The sequence below is a fragment of the Patiria miniata genome, unplaced genomic scaffold (genome assembly GCF_015706575.1).
Source record: "Patiria miniata isolate m_02_andy unplaced genomic scaffold, ASM1570657v1 HiC_scaffold_17, whole genome shotgun sequence".
Classification (NCBI taxonomy): Eukaryota; Metazoa; Echinodermata; class Asteroidea; order Valvatida; family Asterinidae; genus Patiria; species Patiria miniata.
The window spans coordinates 4,675,179-4,702,227 of record NW_024037055.1 but is presented as its reverse complement, the minus strand read 5'-3'; the positions used below and the strand labels follow the sequence as shown (position 1 = coordinate 4,702,227).

Below are 27,049 nucleotides of genomic sequence, written 5' to 3'. Positions count from 1 at the left end.
TCGTTAATACGGACTACTTAAATGTGGTGCCATGAAAATTAACAATGTACAAAAGAGTCTTTCCCTGAAGTTGAGAAACACTTTTGACTTTATGACGCATTTGTAGATAAAGTGTAAGGGGTCACTGAATAGTAATTGTTTATGTTAGTTGTGATTCTTCTATTTATTTTAGAACGTTACAGAGTATTCATATTTTATTCATTGCAATATTTTAATGTGTCTATTCTGTAAACTTCTGTTTTACTTAGTTTTTTCCTCTTTCCTCTGTTTGTGTAGCACTCAGGGCCCTGTGATTTTCAACTTTCACAATTTAAAAAAAAAAAAACTGGTTACAAACGATTACATTACATGGACATTACACCCTTTTTCCTGCATTTGGTTAATATTACTAAGATTTACGGCACCAGTTTTCCCTCAAATAAATTGCTCAGAACATACGAACCATTCCTAACTGGTGCTTAGGAAATGTAAGTCAATAGTGCTATTCCAAGATCAGATATCTTCACCAAGTACTGCCCTCAACTGCTCTGCCTGTTACTCCCTGTAATAGATTCATCAGGAATTACATACAATGTAATAAAACGTCCGAATTCTGTGGAATCAAACAAATGACTCCCTTTGTTTCACAGCCTTCAAATCCTGATTGTTTATACATATTCCCAGGTGTAACTGCAGATAGCCTGAACCTAGTGCCTGGTCTGACCTACTACGTGACAGTGACGGCTTGTAATGCCGCTGACCTTTGTACCTCAGTGACCTCTGATGGGGTCACGGTTGATGATTCTCCCCCTGTGGTGGGGCGTGTGTATGATGGCGGTCCTGGGGGTGGTGACATAAGCTTCCAATCTTCAAGGTACGGTTTGTAGCAGCTGTGCCAAATTTCGGAGCGCCGTTTAAGAACCATTTTCATGCTTAACAGGTTGCCCAGCAGACGTTTCATTTTGTGTAAAAGTAAGCTTTTTTTTAAGCAATAACCAAGCATAAAATTGCCATACGACTGCAAAATGCTTAAGGAAGGTCTTTATGCAGTCAAAATGGGAGCAATTCTTCTCAGGAGACGTTATAGTCTTAATAATCAAATACATTTTCCCTAACGAAGACAAATGTGGAAAAGGTGTGTAGATAAATTTATTATTATTTTGGGTTTGCTATTTATTATTTTTTTTCACTTTTTACCTACTAATTTGGCTTGTACGATCCATAGTTAAATATTGGCCGCGGGTGAAATAGAATTACAAGTGTAAGCAATTTTTTCTTGTTCTAGAGTAAGCAGAAATAAATTGAGTTACCGTTAACCTGCACTCTGAAATAATTGTGTCTTGAGTTAATTTTGTGTTGCAAAGTTTGAAGTCAACCTGACTCACTTACTTAATGGCAATTCTGTCTTTAGTCATGATTTTGTGCTAATCGGTGGATGTAAGTTAAAGATTTTGAGTTCCTTTTCTAGGCTGCAGCTGCGAGCACATTGGTGGGGCTTCCATGACCCTCACTCAGGCCTCTCCCACTACGAATGGTGCGCCGGCACGACACCAGGAGCTGAGGACATTCTCCCCTCTACGCGCATCGAGCTGTCGGAGGACACCCTGATATTCCTGTCAGATTCAGACCAGATGCCGATCGGTACTGATATCTACGTCACGGTGCGCGCCTATAACCGGCTTGGTTTGTGGAGTCAGGCTACGTCTAATGGGTTCCGGGTCGACTCTAGCCTGCCTGATGTGGTGAATGCACCTGCTGTAGATGAGACTTTTGGGACGGCTGTGCAAAATACTCAGGTAATTAAATCAATGCTCTTCATGATCAAATGTCATTAAACTAACAATTAGCACCTGCAGAACATTGTATTAGTTTGTATTCATAAATACCTAAGACAGTCTACCCATTCCTATTGGTCGAGAGCCCGTCATGTGGCTGGTCTTAAACGGTTGATAAAACACCGGCTGGCTGGTTTTAAACACTTTTCCAGTGTCACATGAAATTTGGACTCCTATGAAATCTGGTCCCTTTTACCCTTTTATTGGTGTTTGGAACGTTCACAATCTCCACTTTGGCATGCGCAATACTACCAAGAATCCGTATTTCGAGAGTCCTAAATTCACACTACACCGGTACCGCTGCATTCTGCGCCACATTGCGCAGTGCCCGGTACGCACCATGCGCACGCCAATCTCCATATAAGAAGTTGTTGAGGACTACTCGCAAGAGGCACATACCATAACATAGCTAGAGGGGCGTTCAAAAAACCTGAGGTGAAATTGTTGAAAATCAGAGATTAAAAAATGTTGATTTCTTTTGATTTTTGACCAAAAAGCTATTTATGAATGGGAATAAATATGAGCTCGGCCAGTATTAAACAAGTCAACTTATGATTTTATAGCTTTTATCTGTTTTTCAGGTTCTCTGTGATCTCATTCGGATATCCTGGCGGTTCCAAGACCCAGAGAGTGGTATTAAAGAACAATACCTTTCTGTCAGCACGCATCGTAACGGAGACATCAATATCCCACCTAAAAAGGTAGTTAACCTCTGTAATAGATTGCTTAAAGGGAATATACATCATTTGCTTTTGCTGTAATTTTCAGAAATGGATGGAATTGGGGGGTTGGAAATATAAAGCAAATATAGTTACACTGACTTTTTTGAGGTTTTGGGTTCAAAAATGCTATAAAAACCAAGAAAAACAATCATTTTCCTGTAGTCTGGTTCCCTGACTCCATTTAAGAAGAAACAGAGCAGTTTACATACATTGGGGAATTGTAAGGTCAGGGAACCAGTCTAGCTGGCTTGTACCCGTTCATAGGTGTGTAATCGAAAGCAAACAAGTGCGATGGTCAATTGGAGCCAGTATTTGAAAAAAAGCCGTTTTTTTTCTAACGCTGGTCGGCCAATCAGCGTTGGAAATTGATACAAAAATACCACTTTTCTTGAAAATGACAGTATACCAGGTGCCATGATTTTACAGGATGCTTTACACTGTCATTCACTAACAGTACAGCAAGGTATTTCAAAATGATTTGGTAGTTTTATTTTTTGATGTTTGCAAATGTTGTATTTTCCCTTTAATCTGTATTTTCCATGATCCTAAAAATTGATAACAGTTGTGTGACCTTTGCTTTTTACCCTCAAAAATTATCACCAGGCCTTTTTTTCTTTCCTGAATGCTCAGTGGAGTATTTTGTTCCACTCTGTGATTTGAACTTGGTGATTTTGATTTGAAATCCATTCCATTTGCAGGTGGCTGGGAGCGAGACGGACCACACATTCACTAATCTGACATTAAGTGATGGCAGCCGTTACTTCATAACGGTGTCGGCCTGCAACTATGCTGGTCTGTGCACGGAGAGCAAGGCAGAACCTTTATTGGTAAGTAGCATCCACTACATTCACCATCCTGATATCCACAAATCTGTCGGAAGTTGTTATATAACACGCTAGTAAATCCTTGTCATTTGATTGGAGGATTGAGGTTACGCGGCATTCATTAGTAATTGAACAATTGCACGGCCTACGTCATACTGGAAATGTATGGATTTAAAAAAAAAAAAAACAGGGACCGAGAAAACAGGAAGTGGGCGGGGATGAGAACTGGTATATTTTTTTCACTCGGCCTTATGTGTTTAGTTTCAAGCCACATATATTGCATTCCTTTTTTGGCTGGTAGCCGACTTTTGCTGAGCAGATATGCTTCATTCTAAGCAAACTTCCGTAAAGTAAGCATAGCTGTGAAATTTAGTCCAATCTTTTTGGTGCTTGCACAGGTTGACGCTAGTCCACCTTCACAAGGGAGGTTTGCCTCAGGCACAGAGAGTGCATCCAATCCTGAACTGACTTCCCCTGGAGTAAGTTTATAGTCGTAACGTTTGGGTCATGATTCTCAAGGTTGACGATAAGGTTACATGATTTTATTTTTGCTCTTCACTTTTTGTCCATTTGAAGCAGCAAAATTGCTCAAAATTACATTTTGATAAAAACAGAGGAAACCATGATTTTTGGGGTCTCGTAAATGGATTCTGTTACTGATGCACGTAAAAAAGTCTGCCTGTTGGCACACTTTAAAAAGAAAACAGTTTCAATAATTAGTTCTTTCGATCAGAACAATTTCTGTCAAAGTAACTTCACAGGGTATTGGGGACGAGCCCTATCTTCACTTTAAGCGAGATTTTTCTCATTAAATCGACACATGCTTCTCAAGGTGCATGTACTTACTATCGTGCCTATGTGCCTTTAATGTGAAGCATTCAGCCGATGCCTTTAGCAGTTTTACCTTTTTACAAAAAAAATTCACACTTCTTGAAAATTTTCCCTTTTTTAATCAAAGATTCTTGAAAAAAAATTATAATCTTTGGGGTAAATTCTTGTCAGAAAACTTCTTGGGTTTAAATATGCCTCAGCACTATATGGTTTTACGTTTTGATTTATATTATTACAGTGTAATACAATGTAGTATGTGCAATGTTTGTTTGTTTATTTCCATCTGTACTATATACTTGTAGATATAGTGACCATAGTAATTGTTAAGAGTCAATACATTGTAATAATTAGGTACAAATGGGGGTAACATCCTGAGGAGGTATGACCCTCCTGTACCCAGTACCCAGACTGCGGTTGATACATTGTATTAAACAAATGATACATTGTAATTAATACAAATGCTAATGGTTGTACCATTCAGCCAGAATTAGCTACACCGACCACCCCGTCTCCATACCACTCCGGCTGGATGACTTGGCTGGAAGACCCTCGTACGTCCCTTGGTTCCTTGGCCCTTGCCTGGCTGGGCTTTGCTGATGTACACTCTGGTATCAGCCACTACTTGATCTCTGTCGGACGCACCTATGCCGGATCCGAACTCACCCCGGTACAGTTTTGTGTATTTGAGCTTTTATATTTATTTTTGGAGTTTTGAAAATACAATCTGTTTAATTTCGTCTTTGAATATCTGTGCACTATTCCCCTTGAGGTATTGTTTAGATCAGTGCTGTAGTCGAGGTACTTGTTAAGGACCTTAAGTCATCATCACAAGTCCATCACAAGTCCATCACAAGTCCATCACAAGTCCATCACAAGTCCATCACAAGTCCATCACAAGTCCATCACAAGTCCATCACAAGTCCATGACAATTATATCACAAGTCCATCACAAGCCATCCAGTCCCAAGTCAGCTCACAAGCTATTCAAATGAAATGTGCAAAAAAGCATTCCTTCACGATTGTTTATCATCTCTTACAAATTGTGATTGATATTGTGCTTTACTTGTGACTGGATTTGTGATTAATGACAATGCTGCGATAGATCAAACTTTTGTCAAGAACTGTTTTGTTGACTGTTTGCCTACACAGTATTCCTATTGTAGAAGACAGCAATTTGCATTAATGTAAGGCACGCCCCTTATATGCTTGGGCTTTTCAAAATCATGCCTCCATCTTTATATAACAACTTATTGTTCTTGTGGTAATTTTTTTACTTTTACCTTGCTTTTGATGGAAATACATGTGAATGTTATTGAATTGAACAAAACATTGAATATTTTTGGTCTCCTCATTCCATCTGTAAAGTTCACCGTAATTCATTATTTTTGAAAGGCAAATTTCTCGTCCACCAACAGAGAGGACCAGTTCGCATTGATCACAGGAACAACAACAGCATGCCAACAGACGAGGACACCCTACAGACAGCTGTCTTTCCTCTAGAGGGCAGTATAACAGACCTTGAGCCTCCGTACCTATACATCTCTATCTGGGCTGTCAATGGGGTAATTTAAAACTTAAAAAAAAGTGTTAATGATTTTGAATTTGTATTGTGCCATCTTCAGACAATAAACCTGTGTGCATTCATGTACATGTACAGTATGTGTCTCGAAAAATTAAATGTTGGGCATTAAAATAACGGGAATAAAAACAAATTGTAGTTCAAAATTCCAGTTTAATAAAAAGTAAATAAAGCATTAAGGCTATGGAATTTTAAAAACATTGATGCATAAACAGAATTAATTAAAGGGGATTTCGGAAAGATAGATATTAAATTATAATTTGTTCTTTTAATAACAGCTGTATCAAGTAGGCCATAGATCATATGCAAGTCTGAAATTTATGAATTGAAACAGAAAATCTGAAATGAATCTTAGAAACGTGAAATAAAATGTATCATTGTGCTTATTGTTTTTAACTTGTTATTTTTTTTTGTCAGGTTGGGATTTCAAGCGCTCGTCTTCACGCCGCCTTTGAAGCTTCTCCCACCTCCCCAATAGAGGGCGCTCTTGTTCCATTACAGGACTGTGTGGTGTCAACTTGCGAGGGACACTGCGCTTGCACCCAAAGCAACCGAGGGTGTTCAACGGGTTCGGAGATTTGTAATGACGTCTCCAACAGTGAGTCAGAGTTAAAGTATTGAAGAAGGGTATAGATAGCATGGTGTGACTTGCTTGAGCTCTCCATTTTGGAAACACTACATGCGCCCATCTGAATGTGAACAAAGTCAATCTTTGCGTGATCACCAGCAGTCGATTTCACAAATGTTTACGTAATGACACAACTCTGCTTGCGCCACAATATATTGCGTAAGTTGCGCAACATTTCACGCCGCGCAATATTTCGGTTATGACGATTTCACAAAAGTTTCCTAGTGCATAAGGCAGCGACTTGCGCAGTAAATTATGTCGTAACAGGCACAATCATTTTAGGTGGCATACATTGTAGTGTAGCGACTGAAAATTACCAGTTTTGCCAGCAAATCGCGATCGTCGTGGAGCCTGTCATTGCTTACTATAGCAGAAAATTCTGTACTTAAAAATAAGCGTATTTCACGGGTTAGCGAGGAATTTGGGCTTCTGTGTAAAGGATTCTGTGCTTACAGGGTTAGCACAGAATTTTGATGCTAGCGCGGTTAGCACAAAATGGTGATCGTTAGCGCGGAATTCTGTGGTTAGCAGAGCCATGGAATTGGGACCTGATTTGTTGTGAAATAACACAAGTATGAATTCATTAATTTGTGCTTTCTTGTAGGCCACTCAGTGCCCTAGTTTTTGAGCACTGAGGCAACATGCAGGTTAACCGTTCACCAGAGATCCCCCATAACAAAATTATCCAGTCATCTTGAATTGTTTGGTAATCTCTGTTATTTATTTTTAAATTTTCTTAAGGCAATCCCAATTCAGAGATTGAAGTTCTAGATGTCCTCGATGTCATGTTTGATGGTATTGATTATGGAATTGATATTGATGACACTGCCACTCAGTACATGATGGCTGCAGTGTGGCGAGTCAGTGATCCTAAAGGACTGGATATCAAGTGGTGAGTTTTGATGGACAATTAATATCGATTACAAGACTGATGTTGATAAAATTTGCATATCATTTCATGAACGCTACATTATTGATAGTAAGGAATTACAAAAAAACCACCTAGAATATAGAACATGTACATTACATGTTAGTAGTAAACCTAAATCGCACATTCTATTCTGTCTCTTGATTTGCTGAGAGCATGTCATGTTAAAGTTGTCATTTGTGGTGTATTGCAAAATCCTATACTACAGCAGCCTCAGTCTCAACAGAACTACACCCTTCATCAAGGGGAAGGTTTGGGAAAATATAAGTGAATTTTAAATATTATCTGGTAGGTATGAGTGCAGTATAGGTGACGACTCGTCTACACCCAGTCAACCGGCAGGCGTCTTTGATCCAGCCATGGAGAAGATATGGTTTGATGCCGGACAAGATAATCACACAGTCATCACCCTTAATAAAGGTAAGTGTGTCATACAGGAACCAATGTTATTAAGTGCCTGTACTATACATTGTGTTACATTGTATTTATTCGCTGATGAATCCATACAGCCATACAGTGCTGGGGCAGTTTTGGGCTGTACAGGGAGTATCAAGAAGGTGGTTTAGGGTGGTACAGGTGCTATAAGCCTCTGTACTGATGCATCACACTTTGTTTACGTGTGTGCTTTCCTCAGTGGACCGTGGGCCCCCACTGGCTCCACAGGATAGTGCACATGTAAACAAAGTGTGATGTCAACAGTACAGAGGCTTATTGGGTTAAAGCATCTTGAAAACTGACCAGCTCAATGGGTAGTCAATTTTAAGCCATTAATCCCTGTACCGCCCTAAACTACCCTGCCTTTTAACTTCCTTGAGTGCCCCAAACCACCTGAGCATGCTATACGTTCATGGATTCTTCAGTGACCATTACAATGTAATTTATTGTATAGTACAGGCCTAAATGGGTTAAGTTGAATACATAATTACTGAAAATTGAACCTGCAATCTCTAGAACGCTATACAGGTGCTCTATCAACAGAGCACCCCTGAATGGTGACAAATTAACAGGCTGTGAACATTGGGCTGGATTGTTCAGTTGTATTCCAAAGCAAATTGTTGAGTTGTTGCATGATATTCTTCTACTTTAACCAAGTGGATTTGGAAAGCTTTTCTTAATTGGAAAAGGAAAACAATCCACATGTAGTGTTGGCCGGGGCTTCTCGAGTTTATTTTACATGTAAAAAAAAAGAGTTTTATATGTAAGTACATAACATCATTATTCTTTTGTTTATCTTCTTCCTTTCGTTCAGACCAAAAACTGACCAAAGGAGTTCAGTACTATTTCTTCGTCCGTGCTTGGTATGATGCCAATACTTACGCGGTATTCAGATCGGATGGAATCACACCTGACGTCACGCCACCAAAAGTCTCAACGGCTTCAAGTTTTAAGGTATCTCATTGGTAAATCATACTATAGTGTGATACACATAAGTTTTATCTGAGATTAAGGACCCTTCTTTAGATTTTGAACACTTTTGTTGCTTCGAACGAAAAAAAAAAATGCACAAATGACAAATGATGGACTCTACCTTTCAAGGAACATATGATCATTTGTTGTAGCATTTTTTGAACAGTTCAAGAAACAACAGCTTTAAATAACAAAAGCAAGATGTTGATATTCAATACCAACGGTGAACCTAAAAAAACATGATTTTTTTCGGTACCAAATCTGTTTAATTTAGTCAATAGCATGCTGAGGTGAAAACCAAATTTGGCACTAGATTCAAACGTAGGTTTAACAACGCTGGATCAGATAGGAATTTTGATCGGTGCACATCATGCACTGTTGTAGTCAAGTGCATAAAGCATTTCGTACTCCTGTGTGTGATAGGTGAAAGATCTTGCGAGATCTGACTCACGCAAGGATGATGACTACTTGACGGACCCTAACACCATCTTCATTTCCTGGGAGGGAGTGTTCCGAGACGATGCGATGTCCCACTACCAAGTGTCTCTCAGCATATATCCAGGAGGTAATGCTGAAGTGTCTCATTTCCCATTAACAGCTGAGGTTGCCTGACCCATTGGTATTGGGCAGAGGGAACATCTGTTGACAAGTCATTCTGATGCGGACTATTAACATTTAGTGTGGTTGGGGGTGTGGGGATTTGCTGGACTTAATTTAGCACTAGAAAACACTGTTCCAATCAATTAGACTGGAAACAATCTGACACTAGGTGGCGCTTTTCACTGTGGCCTTGTTTGGCAGCAGTGTAGAAATTTTTCAGACACAAAATCAAAACGATGATTTTAAAATCAATTGTAAGTTGTCACCCCCCCCCCCCCATGTACACTGCTCCGGTGAATGCCGCTGTTTTCCGTAATAACAGAGGTCATTCAAATTGAATTGTTTTCATGACCTGCTCTGGTAACAATAGACCAAGTCATGCTATATGCTACATGTATGTTGAAAATTTGTGAAAAAAACCCCATCATTTTGGTGTTTTTTTACGTTCTCATTTTCAGATAAATACACACATATGATCATTTTGATTGATGTAGGAGAATATAATCAAAGTTTTAGTAGCTCTATATTCCTGTGTTCAATATCTTTGATGTCTTTTTATTTCTTATCCTTGAAGTGTTTTAATTTTCAAATTGTGTCATATTCCATGAGCTTTACAGGCATATTTTGGAACATTTTGTGACATTTTGAAAATCCATTTTCAGAAGACACACCCTGAACTCTCATGTAATTGTCCTCATTTCAGGGGAAGACATTGGCCCATTTTCAAATCGCACCCTACCAGCCGGTGAGTTTACAACCGGTTTGGCAGATCTGGGCCTCCGTAGCGGACAGCGTTACTATGCCAACGTGCGGGCATTCAACAAAGCCGGTCTGCACACGCTCAGAAGCAGTGATGGCTTTGTGGTCGACACAGAAAGACCACATCCTGGCGTAGTGTATGATGGGATAGGTACTTTTTCCTTTTCTAAGCATTAAATTTTTAGTATACCTTTGCAACCTGTCATCACTTGAACCTGTCTGCAACACATGTACATGCTCCCTTATTTGGTGTAAGTTTGAAGATTAAAACAAAGAACCCAGCAAAGAAGTATAATCAGGCTTTTGAGTATTCCTACTTTTCCTACGTTTTCCTAGTTTTTTTTTACCTTGCTCCTAAATTTTGCCAGTGTAAAACTAGTGTACAAATACATGTCCTACTTTTTTGTCCCACAACTCTGAAAAAAGAAATCTCATTGAATATTTTTCATACACTGTCATATGTAAATCACACAATGAAGGGCTTGGGCGCAGGAGTACTGCAACTGTACTTCCAAGAGCTTAGTTGAGTATGGAGCACAAGTGTTGTGAGTACAGAACATGTCAAATGAGGCTAATGACGCTGTGGACATGGGTGAGTTTCAATGAAAACTACTCCTGAAAGCCTGCAAAAGTTCTACATTTATCCTGATTTTGTCCTCCAAAGTCTTACTTTTGTCCTGTTTTTTTTGTGTGAAAATTTTGATTCTACTGTTCTCTACTTTTACACCTGAGTCTGCTTGAAAGCCTGTATAATGTGCAGAAATATTTGTCTAGCAAAAACTATCCGAAATGTCTCGCTATTGGTTCTCGGCTGAGTTTTGCTTGACACATTTACTGATCGCTAGTTTCTGTTAAGCAGTTTTATAAAATATAGCCCAGCTTGGAGGAAGAAAATGTTCGTTGTCGTTTGTCCCTGAAAATTCAATAGATTCAAGGCAAAACAAACTCCCAAACTCAACCTAGTTAACTTAGCCACAGTTGTCATTAATAATGATAATAGTGGGTATTTATACAGTGCACGTATCCACCCGGTACAGGCACTCACGGGGCTACATCATTATTACCCCTGCTCATTGGGCCCATGAAACATTCCTAACACCACCTCAGCTTCCTGGGGAGTATACAGCTCAATGCTGCCCGTTAGGAGCAAGGAAGCTAGATTCAATCACAATAACCATCTCTGCCCTCACAGGTACCCATTTACTCCTGGGTGGAGAGAAGCAATGAGTGACAAAGTGCCTTGCCCAAGGGCACACGCACCATGACCCCAGACTTGACTCGAACCCACAACCTGCAGCTAATTACCCGCAGACCACGAATCCGATGCCCTTAACCACAAGGCCACAGCACTCCACTTATGATATTTACTTTCTGCCACATTAAGTTAGTAAGTCAAATCACAAGCAAGGTAAAAAAAAGTAACAGGGGATTAGCAAATAAAGGAAAATGTTCTTGTCACAGTTTGTGAGTTGTGTTGACGCGAGACTAGATGACGAGCAATTGACTCATGAGGACTTGATTAAAACTCTGCAGTTATTTTAAATCCATTATTCTGAACTCCACTTCTTTATTCCAGGTCTTCACGATGTCGAGTACCAGAACTTTAGCACGGTTATCTCGGCCTCCTGGCATGGCTTTGTGGATCTGGAATCCTTCATAGACCATTACGAGTGGTGCGTTGGACAGACCCCTAGCCCTGAAGACGATGGCATTCTGCCCTGTACCGACGTTGGACTCCATCTGTCTTCCTCCAGAACTCTAGTTGTTCCTCTCGCAGAAGGTTATTGTTTATCAGTAGAATTGTGGAATTGTGCACTGTGGTGTACAGTCGAGTCTCGTTAATACAAACTCGTTCGGACCTAGCCAAATTGTTTGTTATATCAGAATTTTGTATTAAGAGGAACATCAATCCCATTCATTGTGCACATAAATGCACAGTCGGGACTAAGGCTTTATGTTTGTTATAACCAGAATTTTGTATTAACAGAGTTTGTACTAACGAGATTCGACTGTAATTGCAGAAGAAACACTAAATGCAGGTCTGCTCATACATGTCACCTCTGTGTAGGCAAAGATGCAAGGTTGCCTGTGCAAAGGGTTAAAGCTCCCTCACGTGTCCAATACAGCATACCGTATCCCATGACGCTCAATCATCAGTGGCCTTTCATCTGTGCTGTTCAGTCACTCATCTGTTACTTTGCCTCTGCGCATTTGCCCTTCCATGTCTCCGACACTTAACTTTGGTCAGGAAATATTTTGCCTTGGGAATTTTTAAAGGGGAAATAAAATGTCTGTGCCTCTGCACCTCTGAGCATCTTTTACTTTCAAATTGGTTCCAATGCGACTCCTCTTACTTCTACAAGCTAAGAACATTGACACTAAGGGTTTTCAAAAAAGGTGTTGCTTCTCATGGCCTTGTATTCCAAGTTACACCCTGCAGAATTCTTAACCTGGACAAAATGTACCGGTAACGTTTTACATGATTACCTTCTTCATTTTCTTAGGAATTCGGTATTACTCCAAGGTCTCAGCAGTAGATGCCGCTGGCTTGCAGTCTGTGATTGTCACCTCTGATGGATTCGTTGTTGACACTTCTGCCCCCGAGCCGCTGGAACACATCCAGCTTGGGGAGAACCTCCTCACGAACCCATCCTTTGAAGGGAGGGAGGGGCAGGACCCGGTTCCTCACTGGGAGGTTGAACCTGGTAGTGATGTGAGTGTGGAAGCTTCGGAGAGTAACATCGCTCAAGATGGTCGTTCATTCTTGTCTCTCCACGGCGCAGTCTCCCAAACCTTCAACACAGTGCAGGGCAGCCACTACCGGGTCGTGGTCTTCGCGAGTCACGCCGTGCCGGCCCACAATCCTTTGCTGAATCAGGAAGGTCGCATTGAGGCTCCGGGATTGAATCGCGTCTTCAGGTTGTATGATCGGCCGGCACACGGTCACTCAGACCAGAGTCTGAGTTCCGTCCGATGGCATCAGCACAGGTTTTACTTCACAGCCAGCGACGCTGCCTCCACTTTGAAAATTTCCTCAGTGGGACAATCAAACGGGATCCTCTTGGATAACATCCAGGTAACAGGCAAAAAGTTCTATCATAGCGGTTTGGACTAATGTAATGTTGCACTGATCTTCGTGTAAAAATCTGGATAGCTAATCGTTGGCCATTCTGAGCTGCGCACTCGTTCCTGACCCCTCCATTCCAATGTGCAGATGTGTCCAGCCTGAACTACTCCTACTGTTCAAAATAATGAATTAATGGAGTCGTCTAAAAGTATACAATAAAACAAATTCTAAACATAATTTTTTTTATAAAATATAGTTTGTTGCCATTTAATTTTTTTTAAAACAAAAAAAATTGTGATTCTGCAAGTAAAATTGTACAAGTCAATTTAAGTAGATATCTTTCTTTACAAATCTATTGTTCTTGGAGTGGTTATATGGCGGAGGGGGATTCACTTCTAAAATTTTCAATTTTTTTTAGTGGTTATATCGAACTAAAAAAAGTACTAGTGTTTGAAACAGTCTTCTGACATCTTTATTCATTATGATAGGTCAGGCTGGTTACCACTGGGCCGAGTACCGGGAATGGCTCCGTAGAAGTCCACACCCAGTTCATTCACAGCTGGTCGTCCATCCAGGCCAAATGGCACTTCGTCGACCCAGAGAGCCCCATTGTAGACTACAGCTGGGCAATCGGTAAACTAGCAGATTCCTAAATCATAACAAATCAGCAACATTTTCAGTGGGTTGAGAAATAATTTTGTGACAGAAATTCACTTGAAAAAAAAAAAAAATTATATTCAATCCTCCATTTTGATAATCTATCAAAATTGAGACATCGAGCCATTTTTGATCATCACTTCCATGTGAAGTAAAGTTGAATCATGTGTGAAATCAAAATGAATAGCCTGCGCAGTTTGGGTACCGTAAGATCCTAAGCTAAAAGATAGTTAAGCAAATTGCAACGTAATTGTTTTCTGTCCTAAGCTCTGCAGCTTGATTAACCCATTAGCACTTTGTATTACATTGTATTACATTGTATTACATGGTATTACATTGTATTACATTGTATTACATATTGTGTTACATTGTATTACATTGTGTTTATTCACTGCAGAATCAATAAAATCACAGAGTGCTAGCGCGGTTTTGGGCGCTGCAGTGAGTAATAGGCAGGGCGGTTTCAGGCACTTCAGTGACTAAAGGGTTAAATTGGCCACTTGCAAAGTTTGAAATTACAGTCAGACGTGTTTTAACACTCGAATAGTTGTTAAAAACAGTGCGCAGTCAAATTGCATTCTCAGTTTAGTAAAAGAATTTGACGATGCGCGTGTGATTGATTGTGCTGGTTCATTTTTCTCAGCATTTTTTTTGTAGAATGACATCCTCTGCTTTGTTGTCCAAAATTAAGTGAAGAGGCTGGTTTACATGTCATGCGAGTTGCAGTGCAAGTAAAATTCGTTTGGGGATCAAATGAACTTCACTTGATGTTATGAAGTTCATTTTGCATTGGAGCATGAAGGCGTATTTTTTCTCCCAACAATTTCCAGGTACAACGAGAGGCGGTACCCAGCTACAAAGCTTCACCTCCGTGGGGACGCAGACCGACGCCACCAACACTCGTCTGGGCATGAAGCACGGTTCCCATGTTCATGTCACTGTGACCGCTAGAAATGCGGCTGATCTGGTTGCCGTGGCGACATCTGGTCCAATCATAATCGACTTCACAGCTCCTGTGATTGAGTATGTCAGTGACGGAGGGGAGGAAAATGGTAGGTCATGTGACTAAGAATTTGATAATGAAAGTTGGAGTATGACCATTATTGACCAATTTTTATATCCAAATTATGTTGAAGTTACACTTATTTTGGATTTTTCCCCCAAAAATATATAGAAAATTTGCCTATAAAAAGAGGATCATGTAAGGGGTGCTAAACTAAATTTTGGTGGTGTTACGTTGTTTCACATGCATAATCGGTGTTAAGAAAAGTTGTCAATTCATTCTGGAAAAGTACGATTCACATCCTTTTTCCTTTGTTTGTATTCACAGATATTGACTTCACTTCCAATGACACGGATATTACTTTTAGTTGGTCAGCTTCCGATCCTGAGAGTGGTATTGAACACTGCGAGTGGGCAGTCGGTAAGCAAATCCTTTTTTTTTATGCCTGCTGATATATATTAAAAAAACACGAGTTAACTTGGGTTGGACATGAACCCACAACCTTCTACTTACTGACACAGCTTTCATACCCATCTCGAAAGCACACACTGGCCACATTCTGCATGTACCACTGTTACAGTTTTATTCACACTTCTCATCCAGACAAACAATTGAAACAGAGAATTGAACTTTTATTTGTTAAATTTTGTTGGTGTTTCAGTTGGCCTCCATCTCAGTCTGTATGTGGGTCCCGTTTGAATCTTGTCAGGTGCAGCACAGGGATATGATTGCTTGGCCAGTCTGTACCCAATTGTGTGGACTTTTTTTATAAACAAATTGATTCTTACATGATCGTATATCCTTCATTCCTGTATCCCTTGAAGAACTCTTGTCTATGTTGTAAAGGTCAGTTCCGTACTCGGCGCAATTGCAGGAGTTTGTGAAGTCATTTGTGATTTTGTTATTTCTGGCAAATTTCACAAACGTTTCAGCCTTCATCTGGTACCCTGACTTGCTCAAATGCTTGGCACATTTCAACTTTGCATTCTCCAGACCAAAGAGACTGTTGCGTGATTCGGGGCAAGCCTTATGCTAGCAACCCTCAGCTCAGGAATGGTCTGGTGTCTTCGTGCCATTCTCACCCATTGTGAACAATGTATTGGTGCTGAGCGTCTCTTACGTAACTACGCAAGAGCTTGCCCCAAATCATGTGATTAGCAACAGTGTCTTTGGCCTGGAGAATTCAAGGTTAAAACGTGCCAAGCATTATGAGCAAGATGTACCAGATGTTATTCAAATTTAACTTGCTAAGGGTATAGGTTATTCACAAATAGCTTATTAATGTTAATAATGCAAAACCCAAACTAGTTATCCATTTTTTTTCTTAACCAGGTTTAGAGCCCGGGCTGGCTGACGTAATTCCTACCTCACAGATGCCTGCCGCCGTGTCCCCAGTGACTGCCAGTTTGCCTCGGGCGTCACTAGAGGGCCAGCGCCTGTATACAACCATCACCTGCCACAATCACGCCGGCCAGTCCTCGTGGAAATCCTCCGATGGTGTAACCATAGTTACGGAGCCCCCGAGCGCAGTGGCGGCTTTTGTTCGCGTGAAGACCGTGTCGGAGACCCAGTACTATACACGGGACCGGCACCAGTCTCAAAAAGACGCCCTCAAAGCATCATGGGATGGATTTGCCGACCCTTTTGGAATTCATTTTTATGAGGTATTATGTCACTTAAGTTTTAATTTGCAATCAATAGTCATTTGATGTTTACTTCATCATTGTCGACAACATTTTTAGATTAAGAAAGTTTCCAAAACTTCATGTTTACAATGGCAAGTATGTTCACTTTTATATTTAAACACCATGTGCACAACACAGACAAGTATAGACAGGTAGAAGACAAAGACAAAACCAAGCAGGTTACAGTTTTCTAAAACAAAAGTCCTCATATCCATCGTGAAACTTTAGACTTTCAAGCAAAAGCTATGAAAATAATTTAGAGCACATTCCTTGTGAAAGCCGGTCTATACTCCCTGCCAACGTGAACGCAAAATTCGCGGGAGTTGAAATGTGTTTTGCGAATTCACAGTGCGAAAACTTGTTTTGACGTCACAAATTCACATTAAGGTTTGCTTTTGGGCTGAGTACGAACCGGCCTTTACCATATATTGGTTTTGGAAGTTTAAGGTGCAAATGATGTGTGAATGGTTTCTCCAAGTTGGTCTGCCCGTTCCCCCCCCCCCCCCGGCCCCTCCTGGTTTTCCAACAATGTGCTGTTTTGAGGATGCTGTCCGAAGTCATCCTGAAGATATGGCCAAGCTACCTGAATCTTCCACCAGCTATCTCTGCCAGTATGCATTTAGAGTTTGTTTTCTGTTACCAATTTTTATTTAGAGTTTGTTTTCTGTTACCGATTTTTGTTTTGGATACAGTGATGTGCAATAGGATTCTGCTGATTTTCTTAAGGAGACAGTTGTGAAAAGTTGACAGTTTGTTCGTGATCTGCAATGTCTGATTTCACTCTGAATTCCCACAGTGCCACCTTAATGGTCCCGATGCTGTCACATCCTGGACATTTTGTGGATCCACATCAGAGACCAACCTGGATTGGTCAGGTCTTAGCTTGGTTGATGATGCAACCTATACCCTGTCAGTCAGAGCCATCAATCATGCCGGTCTGACCAGCCAGGCTATCAGTCAGAGCTTCTCAGTCGAGTCCTCGTGGCCCACGGTTCATGGTATGAAATCCAGAGAAAGTTCAATTATATGATATGTTCTCAACATCCATTAGTTGTTTCTGGCAATGAAATTTTGAATCCGCCAGCCTAAAAAGTGCCCATTGCCCCTTGCTTGGAAATCCTAGGAAAACTTTGCATTTAGCGACAGATATTTGAGAAAAATACTACATCCGTTAAATGGCTGCAGGCCAGCTGTTGACTTCATGCGTATACTCGAGTACACGAGGCATACTTTCCTAAGACAAAGCCGGCATTTGGGCACTCCGCGAGCTGCACTTTGACAGTTGAAAATGAACAGTGTTTTTCCAGCTTATGGACACAAAACACTGAACAGCTCAGTGGAACAATGTCTGCTATAAATTAATGGCCCTTAAATCGTCGGTCCATTTCATGAAATTATGACAAAGAAATTGATTGGATATGCCACTGCCTTTACATTTCATTTTCTTATAATTTCTCTTCTGTAATTTCTGCTCTCCTTACAAATAGCCTTGAGTCTGCTCAGGTCTTCCTGGCCGGGCAACACGACGGTTGATCTTGCCTGGGATGGCTTGTTCTCCTCCCCTTCCTCCTCCTTGGTCTATGAGGTATCTCTGGGTACCATCCCAGGAGGTAGTGATATCATGCAGTGGGTGGAGACCATGGAGACTGGTATGCGTGTCTCACCGCTGGCTCCCTTCACCGACTACCACTTGACGTTGACAGTCATCAACGCGGCCGGCTTGTCGCAGACGGTCAATAAAATCATCAATAATGAGTAGACCAGTGTTATAGTTAAGTCCATCACAAGTCCTTTACAGTCCTCGCAAGTCAACACAAGTCATCACAAGCCCTCACAAGTCCTCTGAAGTCTACACATTAGTCCTCTGAAGTCCACACAAGCCCTCCCAAGTCCTCACAAATCCTCCCAAGTCCTCCCAAGTCCTTCCAAGTCCTCCTCCAAGGTCCTCTAAATTCTTTTCAAGTCCTCACAAGTCATCTCAAGTCCTCCCAATTCCTCCAGGGTCCTCTCAAGTCCTCCCAGAGCCAATCAAGTCCTCCCAGGTCCTCTAAAGTCCTCTCATCCTCTCAAGTCCACACAAGTCCTCCCAGGTCATCTGAAGCCCTCACAAGTCCTCACAAGTCATCTCAAGTCCTCCCAATTCCTCCAGGGTCCTCTCAAGTCCTCCCAGGGCCAATCAAGTCCTCCCAGGTCCTCTAAAGTCCTCTCATCCTCTCAAGTCCACACAAGTCCTCCCAATTCATCTGAAGCCCTCACAAGTCCTCACAAGTCCTCCTCAGTCCTCCCAGGTCCTCTCAAGTCCTCCCAAGTCCTCTCAAGCCCTTTCCAGTTGTCTCAAGTCCTCACAAGTCCTCTCAAGTCCTCAGAATTCTTGTCAATGTCACGTGAATCCCGTCCCAAATCAAGTTGCAAGCTATCCAAATGAAATGCGACAGGGACACTAATTCCTTTCAATGTTTATCCCGGCCTATTTACCTCTGAAAGAATTAGTAACCCCACTTGCGATGGACTCGGCTACAACACTGGAATAGACATCATGGAAGAAATACACCAATGCAATAGTGTTAATTACCAAAGCACATGTCTACCAATTTCGACTCTTACAACCCTACATCATTATTACCCCCATTGTATGTAGAGCTCAGAGCTGGAAAACAGACTGAAGATCAGGAAACAATTAGTTACATATTGCAGAGTATAGTTGGTAAAGGAATTCATATAATTTCAGAATCTGTCATCTAAATCCATACCAGAATGATCATTTGCCCCTATGTGGACCTTATTATTGCAGAAAAAAAAGCATTAGACTCAGAAAGTAAGTACGTAGGCCTATGTGTGCATTAAACTTGTTCAATTAATTAATAATGGTAAGCATTAGTTAAATATATGTTGATTTAAGAGATATTTTATAAATATTATACTCATCCATTTTTTTTTTACACATCTGGCCCAATCTCCGTCCATGTGTTTGTTTCAGGTTTAATTTTTAAATTTTTTGTTATGAAGTATTTATGACACTGCATAAAGAAATAGGAAAAAGCAGAATAGTGTTGTGTTTGAGTATATTTCGAGTTATTTGAGTACATGTATTGTGAATTTTTGACTTGTTTTGGACTTTTTGACCGAAAGGTATTTCAGGAATGGGAACAAATATGTGCTTGGCCAGTTTTAAACAGTACAATTTCAAACCGGCTGGGAGGCCTGGCCGCAGATTAGTCGGCTGGGGCCATTACCGGCGACCAGGCCCCTGGCCGGTTTTAAACATACTTAAAAAAAAAAACACCAAAAAAACAAACGGTCAAACACCCCTTTATTCCCTTATTCTATGATAGTTCCACAGGGTATATGGTACCCGCCCGATCTCACTTTGAGGATGTTTTTTTCTCAATAAATCGACAAGTACGTTACTGGGTAGTTACCAATGTTCTACGTGCCTGTTGACAATGATCTTTCTATGTGCAGTTTTGTAATTTTTTTTTATTGTACACTGGCACTACGAAGCGTTAATTGTTCTGTGGCCTATTAATAATAGTTCGCTTTAAAATGCAGCTGCATACAAATGCAGGTGTTTTTTGATACGTACACCGTGACTTCCTGGTTTGGCAGAAACACACAATTTAGAGCGTGATGCGTCATTATGTTTATGCTTATTAATATTAACAGATGAACTACGTTTGACACTTGGCAAGGTACTTGCGATTAGACAGCTGCTAGTGAGTTTTACAATCACATTTCGACATTTGCGACCGCAAAGGTCGGATAAGGTAAATGAACCATGAACAAACAGAGACTTGAACTTTGAGTTACTCCGTTCACAGCTCACATCCGTCGGCAAAACAATACTTGTTTTGAAGTCCCAACTGTGATAACATAATCATACATCTACCGGGTTTATCCGGTCTTTTTTCCTGAAGCCAGTTTACTTTAGAAACAGTCCTACCACAGCAAACATTCAACATAACTTCCTCTGCAGCCTTCAAAAGCTCCATCTGAAGACCAACAAAGACTTCACAGCCCCCGCTAGGCATCCGCTCTCGTCAACTTCAAGTTTAGAACCCTGGCTGTGGTGGACCGTTCGGGAGTTTGATCTACCAGGTACAAGGTACATGGGACCACTTCGATGATAAAAGTGTTTGATGAGAAGTCTGGACGTTTTGGAATACGTGCAGGCGCGGTATATTTACAGTGATGTGTGGAATTAGTTAGTTCATTTAGGCCTACAACTCGCAGTTGTATATAGGCGTTGTTTCCTGGCCACAGAATGGAAAATTACGGCAAATAAATTAATAAACACGATACTCTTAGGAGGAGCCATACGAGAACTTAACTAGGCCTAAATATTTATGCTAGGTTTACACTATGTTCCCGGCGGCCACGGCAATCACGTTTCTGGCCACCGTGGACAAAACGGTATGGACGTGAGACTACGCGGTGGACGGGATGGGCGAACGTGACAGTCCGTGATTGCCGTGGATGCCGGGTCAGATTTTTAAACTGTCAAAAAAATTGCCACGGCAGTCACGGTGCGGATGAGAAACCTAGTAGGCCGTAGTAAAACGGGGTGAACGCAACAAAACGTGAAAGTATGTGAAAGGCCGTAACAAAACTTGGAGACGGTCCGTAGTGGGACGGGAATCATATGCATTCCCCGGCATCTCACGGTTCTTTCAAGTTTTGTCACGTTCTGCCGCGTTTAGCGGGCGTTTTGTCACGGTTGCTGCGCGTTTTGTCGCGTTTTGCTTCGTTTCTCACGGCAAGCTAGGGTGTACGGTAGCCGTTTCGTCGCGTTCAATCACGGCGCGTCCAGATGTGTGACGGTTTACAGGCCCGGTGCGATGCGGCGAGTTGCGTTCTACTACGGTCTGATACGGCGAGCGCGGTCTGGGAGGGAGTGTAAAAGCATACAATGATTGCTATTGCTTGGGAGGCCTTCTTTTCATACCGTGGGCAAAAACTGTGACAGAACGACCAGCAAGCCTTGAAAGAACGCGAAAAACGTGTCAGACTTTGCTTAGAACGTGAGGGACCCCAGAGGGACCCCATCAGAACGTGACAGGCCGGGAGGGAACGTACTGGCATCCGTGGTAGACCGCGGGCCGAACCGTAGTGCGCCTTTGAGCCTCCAGGACTCAGCAGCCCCTTTCCCCCCACGGCCAATCACGGATACCGTGATAGACCGTGAGAAAACTTAGCAGGACCTAACAAAACTTGACTACGGAGAAAAAAAATTGCCAAAATCCCACGGCGCACTACGTTTCGGGCAAACAGGGCTGCTGTGACCGCCGGGAATATAGTGTAAACCTAGTCTTATATTTATGATTCGGCCCTCGGAGGGCGGGTTATTAATTTTGTACACAAAATGAAAAGCCGTTTTTCAGAGGGAACTTGCAGACGCCCATAATCGAGAACAAAATATACAAATTGAAAATTATAGGAGAAGAAATAACCATTTTTTAAGTGCATTGGGTATCACCTTTAATCATCAGCTTCGTCGTCTCCAACCTAAAGTTTCATTGACCAGACGCCAACAATTGGCCTTGCGTGCGTTAGCTCTGGTCAATGCACGCGGTAATCAATCGGCGGCATATCCTCGCGCCCAACTGATTTGCATAAAAATAGTGGCCGCATGAGGTCGCTGTTTGCACTGTATTTTTACATGCACTGCGTAGCACGCGAGGATATGCCGCTGATTGATTACCGCGTACGGGATAGTTTTGGTTCCAAGACGTTACTATCTGCGTTGTTTGTGTATGTGTGTAATCATTAATGAATACTTTTGTAAAACAATTGTTTTCAATCAACAGAGGGCGCACTTCACAGGACCACAGCGCGCACAATCGAATCGCGGACGATATTTACGCGGTACATTACAGAAGTACAGAATCGTTCGCGCTAGAATCGATACTCGTTAACCCGTTCAATAAACACAGTGAATAAGTATCGAATACATTGCAGAATCGATAACAGTTTTTCATCGCGGGCCTGTACTCGTGCAATATAATTTTCTTGCGCCGGGGGAAAAAATATTCAACGAAGGTCTTGGAACCAAGACTACGTACGGGACGAATAACGACGAGAGCATTGACCAAGGCTATGTGTGCGTATATCATTTGGTTTAGTCATCTGTCAATCTAACCTTTAATGCAAGCCGACGAGCAAAGTCCAAAGGTCGAAAAGCTTGTATAACAACAAATATTTGTATCGAAACAGATCTTGGTGGACCAGGCACGTCGTCAAAGTACAACTTAAAGAACGGATCTGAAGGTGAGTCTTACTACATGATTATGATTCTATGAAAAGGTTGTTTTAAAAGTAAGTAAAATCAGTTCTTGTTTTTGCAGTAAATAGAAATAGCTCACGAAGTTGCAATGAAGTTGAAATAATACGCATTATTTGTTTTGCACAATAGTTATGTGGCGACTCAATAGCGAACTCGATGATGTATCTTTAAAATTCAGTCTTGATGGCACTAACGAGCTTTAATTCGTTTGTATCTAAAAATGTTGACAACACTATGTCGTTGAAAATACACGTGCAGAAAAGTGGGTCCAAAAAGTGTTTAAATTCTAGACACCGTTTTAACAATGTTTCGTTGACCTTTTCAATTTTGGAAGATGCCTGACGTGGAGAAGTCAGTCAAGATGGCGGCCAAGAGATGCCATCATCGGATGGTTGATGATCAACCAAAAGAGGGCGGTTGGGGTATCATAGTCGTGCTGGCGGGCCACATCAACATGGCCCTGACGATGGGCCTGCAGCGCTGCTGCGGGGTCTTGTACTTCAGTTGGAGGAACGAGTTCGAAACCAGTGCCCAAGAAACTGCGACCGTCCAGAGTCTGTTGTCAGCTTTCTCGTGCTTTAGTGGTAATTAGCAAATATGAAACCAGGCTGAAATAAGCTGAATTGTCTTACCACAAAGCTGTATTTGAGAATCAGACTTCAGTGCTGTAGTCGAGTCACCAACGTCGAGTCCGAGTCCCGAGTCAAAAGCCTCTAGTCCGAGTCTCAAGTCACAAACCTCGAGTCCGAGTCCGAGTCTCGAGTCACAAACCTCGAGTCCGAGTCACGAGTCACTTGTTCTTAGTTGTTCACCAAACTTATCAATTATTTTTCAAATTATTTTTCAATCATCCATTCTGTCTTTTAAGTAAATCCCAGTGTATATAGTTTACCTTGTGTGTGTACATGTTGTTAAGACCCAAAATGTGTTTTCCTTTTAATTCCCATCCCTAAAAAATCCTCCTCTATCCCTTCCCTCCATGTTTTATCATCCAAACATTATTCCTCAATGATCCTTTCCCATCCCTATGCTAGGTTTTTTCTTTTGATGAAAATACGTGACTCGAGTCACGAGTCACCAAGCTCGAGTCAGAGTCATCATGGTCGAGTCCGAGTCCGAGTTATTTTCCAATGTGACTCGAGTACAGTCCGAGTCACGAAAAATGTGGCTCGAGTCCGAGTCCTGGACTCGAGTCCTACAAACACTGGAATCAGTACTCCAGACTTGTCCATGCATGTCCAAATGCAATGTCGTGCCAGAAAGATTTGGCAGAGTACGGGGAAAGATCAGAGTTGTGGAATTTGCACTGCTGTTCAAGTTCGAGAGCCTTACTGTCTTCACTAGCACCCTTGCTATAATTAGGTTGTTCTATTGCGACTGCAACATGATTTTAGGAATTACATGGATCACGACTCACGATCACGAGTTATCAAGACTCTTACACTGACACATGCCAGAAGCAATTTCGTTCATGAACTGTATTGTTAACTCTAATGCAGATGTCCAAATTTACTGTCACAGTTGGCGTCTCCAACTATATGTATTGCATCTCGACTTGTCTTTGGTTTTTAGTTTTCCTTGGGGGACTTCTGACGAAGCGGTACGGTTCCAGGATCTCCGGAATGGTCGGAGGGTTCCTGATTACGACCGGGCTCTTCTGCAGCTGTTGGGTGACCGACATAAAACAGTTGTACGTCACAGCCACAGTCATAGGTATTGCCGTTCCAATATCTGCTGATGCTTTTTTTTTTTAAACTGCTGAGACTTAAATTATAGAGACATCAGTCTTTTGATATAGAGACCAAGGTGTGACTTTGGAATTCAAAACCGAGCGTCGAAGACATGAAGCGCACTGAGCGGAGACTAGACAGGGCAGGTCAAGTGACGAACTCATGTCACGGGGCTTTTGATTTTCGATTTAGCTGGATTGCTATTGAAATGTTCATGAAGTTTGATGACAATCATGGCATAAATGATTTATTCCTATCTTACAACTACATTTCCCGTAGGAAGTCTGTGCACACGTGAAATGCGCCATTGGGAGCGTCGAAGTGTGTTTCAACAATAGTCGCCCTTCTATTGTGCATGACCCAGTTCTTACTGCGCGCCATGGATAAGGACCGCGGCCATGTAGACCGTCGATTGTGAAAAGCCATTGCGACTACTGGCCATCATTAATGTATGTGGACCTGAGATCGCTCTGCCCAAAAGGGTTGTACAATTTCTAAATAATAACATAAGAACTCTGGCGAAGTTCAAAAGACCTCCGAGTAGTGATAAGTCACTTAGCCTGTGTAGTATCCGCTCAAGTCGCGTCGTGGCTTCAACTCACAGCCGAATGCAGGCGAAATTCACGATGGCCTTTTAACAGGCTACTGGCATCACTTAAATAAGGCGTCAAAGGTAAATCACTGATTAATAATGATGTTCGTATGTTTCTTTCCAAAGGCGTTGGTCTGGGGATTTCCTTTAACTCGATGATTGTCGCAGTCGCCACGCACTTCAAGACGAGGTACAAAACCGCCCATGCGGTGGCTTACTCAGGGATGGGGACCGGTATCATGGCGCTGCCGCCCTTACTGCAGCTTCTTTTGGAACACTACGGGTGGAGGGGGGCCCTTATGATCGTCTCTGCCATCATGGCGAATATTATGGCGTGTGGCGCCCTCTATCGACTCCCTGCTGATCGGAAATCGGGGTTGGACGGCCGCCAGAGGGAACAGCATATCGCAGGCGTTAGCGAAGGCGATGATGATGAATTGGGCTGGAATGAGGCTGTTGGTAAGGAGTTGGAAGTGGAAGCCAGCCTGGGGACGTCAGAGGATCTTTTGAAGACTTTACCTGAATTGGAGGATGCGAACGGAGGCATAGAGAAATACACTGCACTGAACGAAGGAGAGAAACTTAATTCCATGGCTTGTCTGTGGAAGAAAATGTCATCGTCAGTAGGGTTAGATGTTTTCGTTAAGAGCTACCGCTTCACGCTGCTGTGTCTGATGCAGACGGAAGTGAACATGCCGTACACGGCTTTCATCCAGTTTATTATCCCAAGGGCCGAGAGCACGGGCGTGGCGCCTTCTACCGCCGCCTTTCTGATTAGCCTCTTGGGGATCGGAGGCTTGCTGGGACGCCTGGGCAACGGGCTTCTGATCAGCTGGAAAGTGTCGGCAGAGGGCGTCATCACCGCGTGCTTCGCCCTGGCCAGCCTGTCGTCTCTCTTGCCCACCCTGGACGGGTATGCGTGGCTAGCCGTAGCCTCTTTCGTCCAGGGATTCACCATTGGGGCTTTCCACGCGATTCAGATCGTGCTGATCCGCCGGTACGTTGGTTTGTCCCGGCTGGTACTCAGCACCGGCTTGTGCCATATCATCGTGGGGATTGGAGTGCTAAGTGGACCAGTGATTGCAGGTCAATAGTTTCATTAAAATATAGCATGGTTGATATAGTGTTTATATATTGTTTTGTGGAACTAAGTTTATAAAAGGACAAACAGTAAATGTAATGTCAAAACGAATGATTTCCATTACAAATGCAACTGCAACCAAAAACAGAATGATATGTTTGAAAACAATATGTGCCGCATATTTTAACCTCAAAATACCGCAAATTTCACCTTTTCGTTCAAAATTATGGCTGTGGGGGATATTTTAAAGATAACTATAATTTGAGAGAACCATTCCGTTAAAAACTGACGCGCATGCGCGTTATGGTAAGAGACTTAACTTCGTTGCAGGAAAAAAAAAATGCGGGCTGGATATCATCTTGATAATAGAGCTGTTATATTTTCCCAAAGGTCGCACCTTCAAATCCCCTCCAATCAATACGGGCGATTCACAATAGTCCGCCTCCAAGAGTTTGCAACGCGTTGGCCAATCACAATGCGCGAAATCAGTCGACCTTTTCCAAACGCGCATTGGGTCGACCGATTTTGCGCATTGTGATTGGCCAACGCGTTGCAAACACTTGGAGGCGCACTATTGTGAAACAACCGTATTGCTTTTCTCCAACCTAATACTTAAAGAGAGAAAGGCAGTTTACTTAACGGTTTCTGTGTGGTTTAACCTCCAGGTTGGTTGTTTGACGTCACTGCAAGCTACAAAGCAGTCTTCTATGTATTGACGGGAGTGTACGTCGTCTGCACGTTACAGATGCTACTTATACCGTTGCTGAAGCGACTGGAGCCCGGAATAACTGTCCAACCATGGGATGAGTGAACTTGTCTCGGTAGACGTAACAAAAACAGCTACGTCTATCCACATTACTGT

The 27,049-nt window shown here is 42.1% G+C and overlaps 2 protein-coding genes across 4 annotated transcripts in view; both read left to right on the top strand.

Annotated features, from left to right (window-relative positions):
- The window catches only part of LOC119723990, a 46,363-nt gene extending 26,928 nt beyond the window's left edge, over nucleotides 1–19,435 (top strand). The window contains exons 32-52 of the mRNA XM_038194912.1: nucleotides 664–853; nucleotides 1,448–1,775; nucleotides 2,396–2,515; nucleotides 3,235–3,363; nucleotides 3,759–3,839; nucleotides 4,673–4,858; nucleotides 5,607–5,753; nucleotides 6,188–6,368; nucleotides 7,140–7,290; nucleotides 7,619–7,746; nucleotides 8,576–8,715; nucleotides 9,157–9,298; nucleotides 10,037–10,243; nucleotides 11,669–11,872; nucleotides 12,597–13,168; nucleotides 13,648–13,792; nucleotides 14,647–14,868; nucleotides 15,147–15,239; nucleotides 16,152–16,483; nucleotides 17,301–17,502; nucleotides 17,992–19,435. Of these exons, the coding sequence (XP_038050840.1) occupies nucleotides 664–853; nucleotides 1,448–1,775; nucleotides 2,396–2,515; nucleotides 3,235–3,363; nucleotides 3,759–3,839; nucleotides 4,673–4,858; nucleotides 5,607–5,753; nucleotides 6,188–6,368; nucleotides 7,140–7,290; nucleotides 7,619–7,746; nucleotides 8,576–8,715; nucleotides 9,157–9,298; nucleotides 10,037–10,243; nucleotides 11,669–11,872; nucleotides 12,597–13,168; nucleotides 13,648–13,792; nucleotides 14,647–14,868; nucleotides 15,147–15,239; nucleotides 16,152–16,483; nucleotides 17,301–17,502; nucleotides 17,992–18,263 (4,172 nt within the window). The 3' untranslated portion in view covers nucleotides 18,264–19,435. The remainder of the gene's footprint in view (nucleotides 1–663; nucleotides 854–1,447; nucleotides 1,776–2,395; nucleotides 2,516–3,234; nucleotides 3,364–3,758; nucleotides 3,840–4,672; nucleotides 4,859–5,606; nucleotides 5,754–6,187; nucleotides 6,369–7,139; nucleotides 7,291–7,618; nucleotides 7,747–8,575; nucleotides 8,716–9,156; nucleotides 9,299–10,036; nucleotides 10,244–11,668; nucleotides 11,873–12,596; nucleotides 13,169–13,647; nucleotides 13,793–14,646; nucleotides 14,869–15,146; nucleotides 15,240–16,151; nucleotides 16,484–17,300; nucleotides 17,503–17,991) is intronic.
- A 949-nt stretch (nucleotides 19,436–20,384) lies between these two features.
- Nucleotides 20,385–27,049, top strand: LOC119723566 (monocarboxylate transporter 12-B-like). 3 transcript variants are annotated; one of them, XM_038194286.1, is made up of 6 exons: nucleotides 20,385–20,606; nucleotides 22,715–22,816; nucleotides 23,119–23,368; nucleotides 24,357–24,497; nucleotides 25,233–26,192; nucleotides 26,853–27,049. In XM_038194286.1, the coding sequence occupies exons 3-6, from the start codon at nucleotides 23,119–23,121 to the stop codon at nucleotides 26,996–26,998; spliced, it is 1,497 nt and encodes a 498-aa protein (XP_038050214.1). In that variant the 5' UTR covers nucleotides 20,385–20,606; nucleotides 22,715–22,816; the 3' UTR covers nucleotides 26,999–27,049. The 3 variants fall into 3 exon arrangements, with proteins under 3 accessions (XP_038050214.1, XP_038050213.1, XP_038050210.1); XM_038194285.1 differs by having other exon boundaries at nucleotides 20,387–20,606; nucleotides 22,715–22,768; XM_038194282.1 differs by lacking the exon at nucleotides 20,385–20,606 and having other exon boundaries at nucleotides 22,637–22,768.

Bases quoted from the DNA above. Each gene is read 5' to 3' on its own strand.
- LOC119723566 (XM_038194286.1), top strand. From the start codon at position 23,119: ATGCCTGACGTGGAGAAGTCAGTCAAGATGGCGGCCAAGAGATGCCAT. The intron at 23,369-24,356 runs GTAATTAGCAAA...TTTGGTTTTTAG, and splicing joins AGCTTTCTCGTGCTTTAGTG to TTTTCCTTGGGGGACTTCTG. The intron at 26,193-26,852 runs GTCAATAGTTTC...TTTAACCTCCAG, and splicing joins AAGTGGACCAGTGATTGCAG to GTTGGTTGTTTGACGTCACT.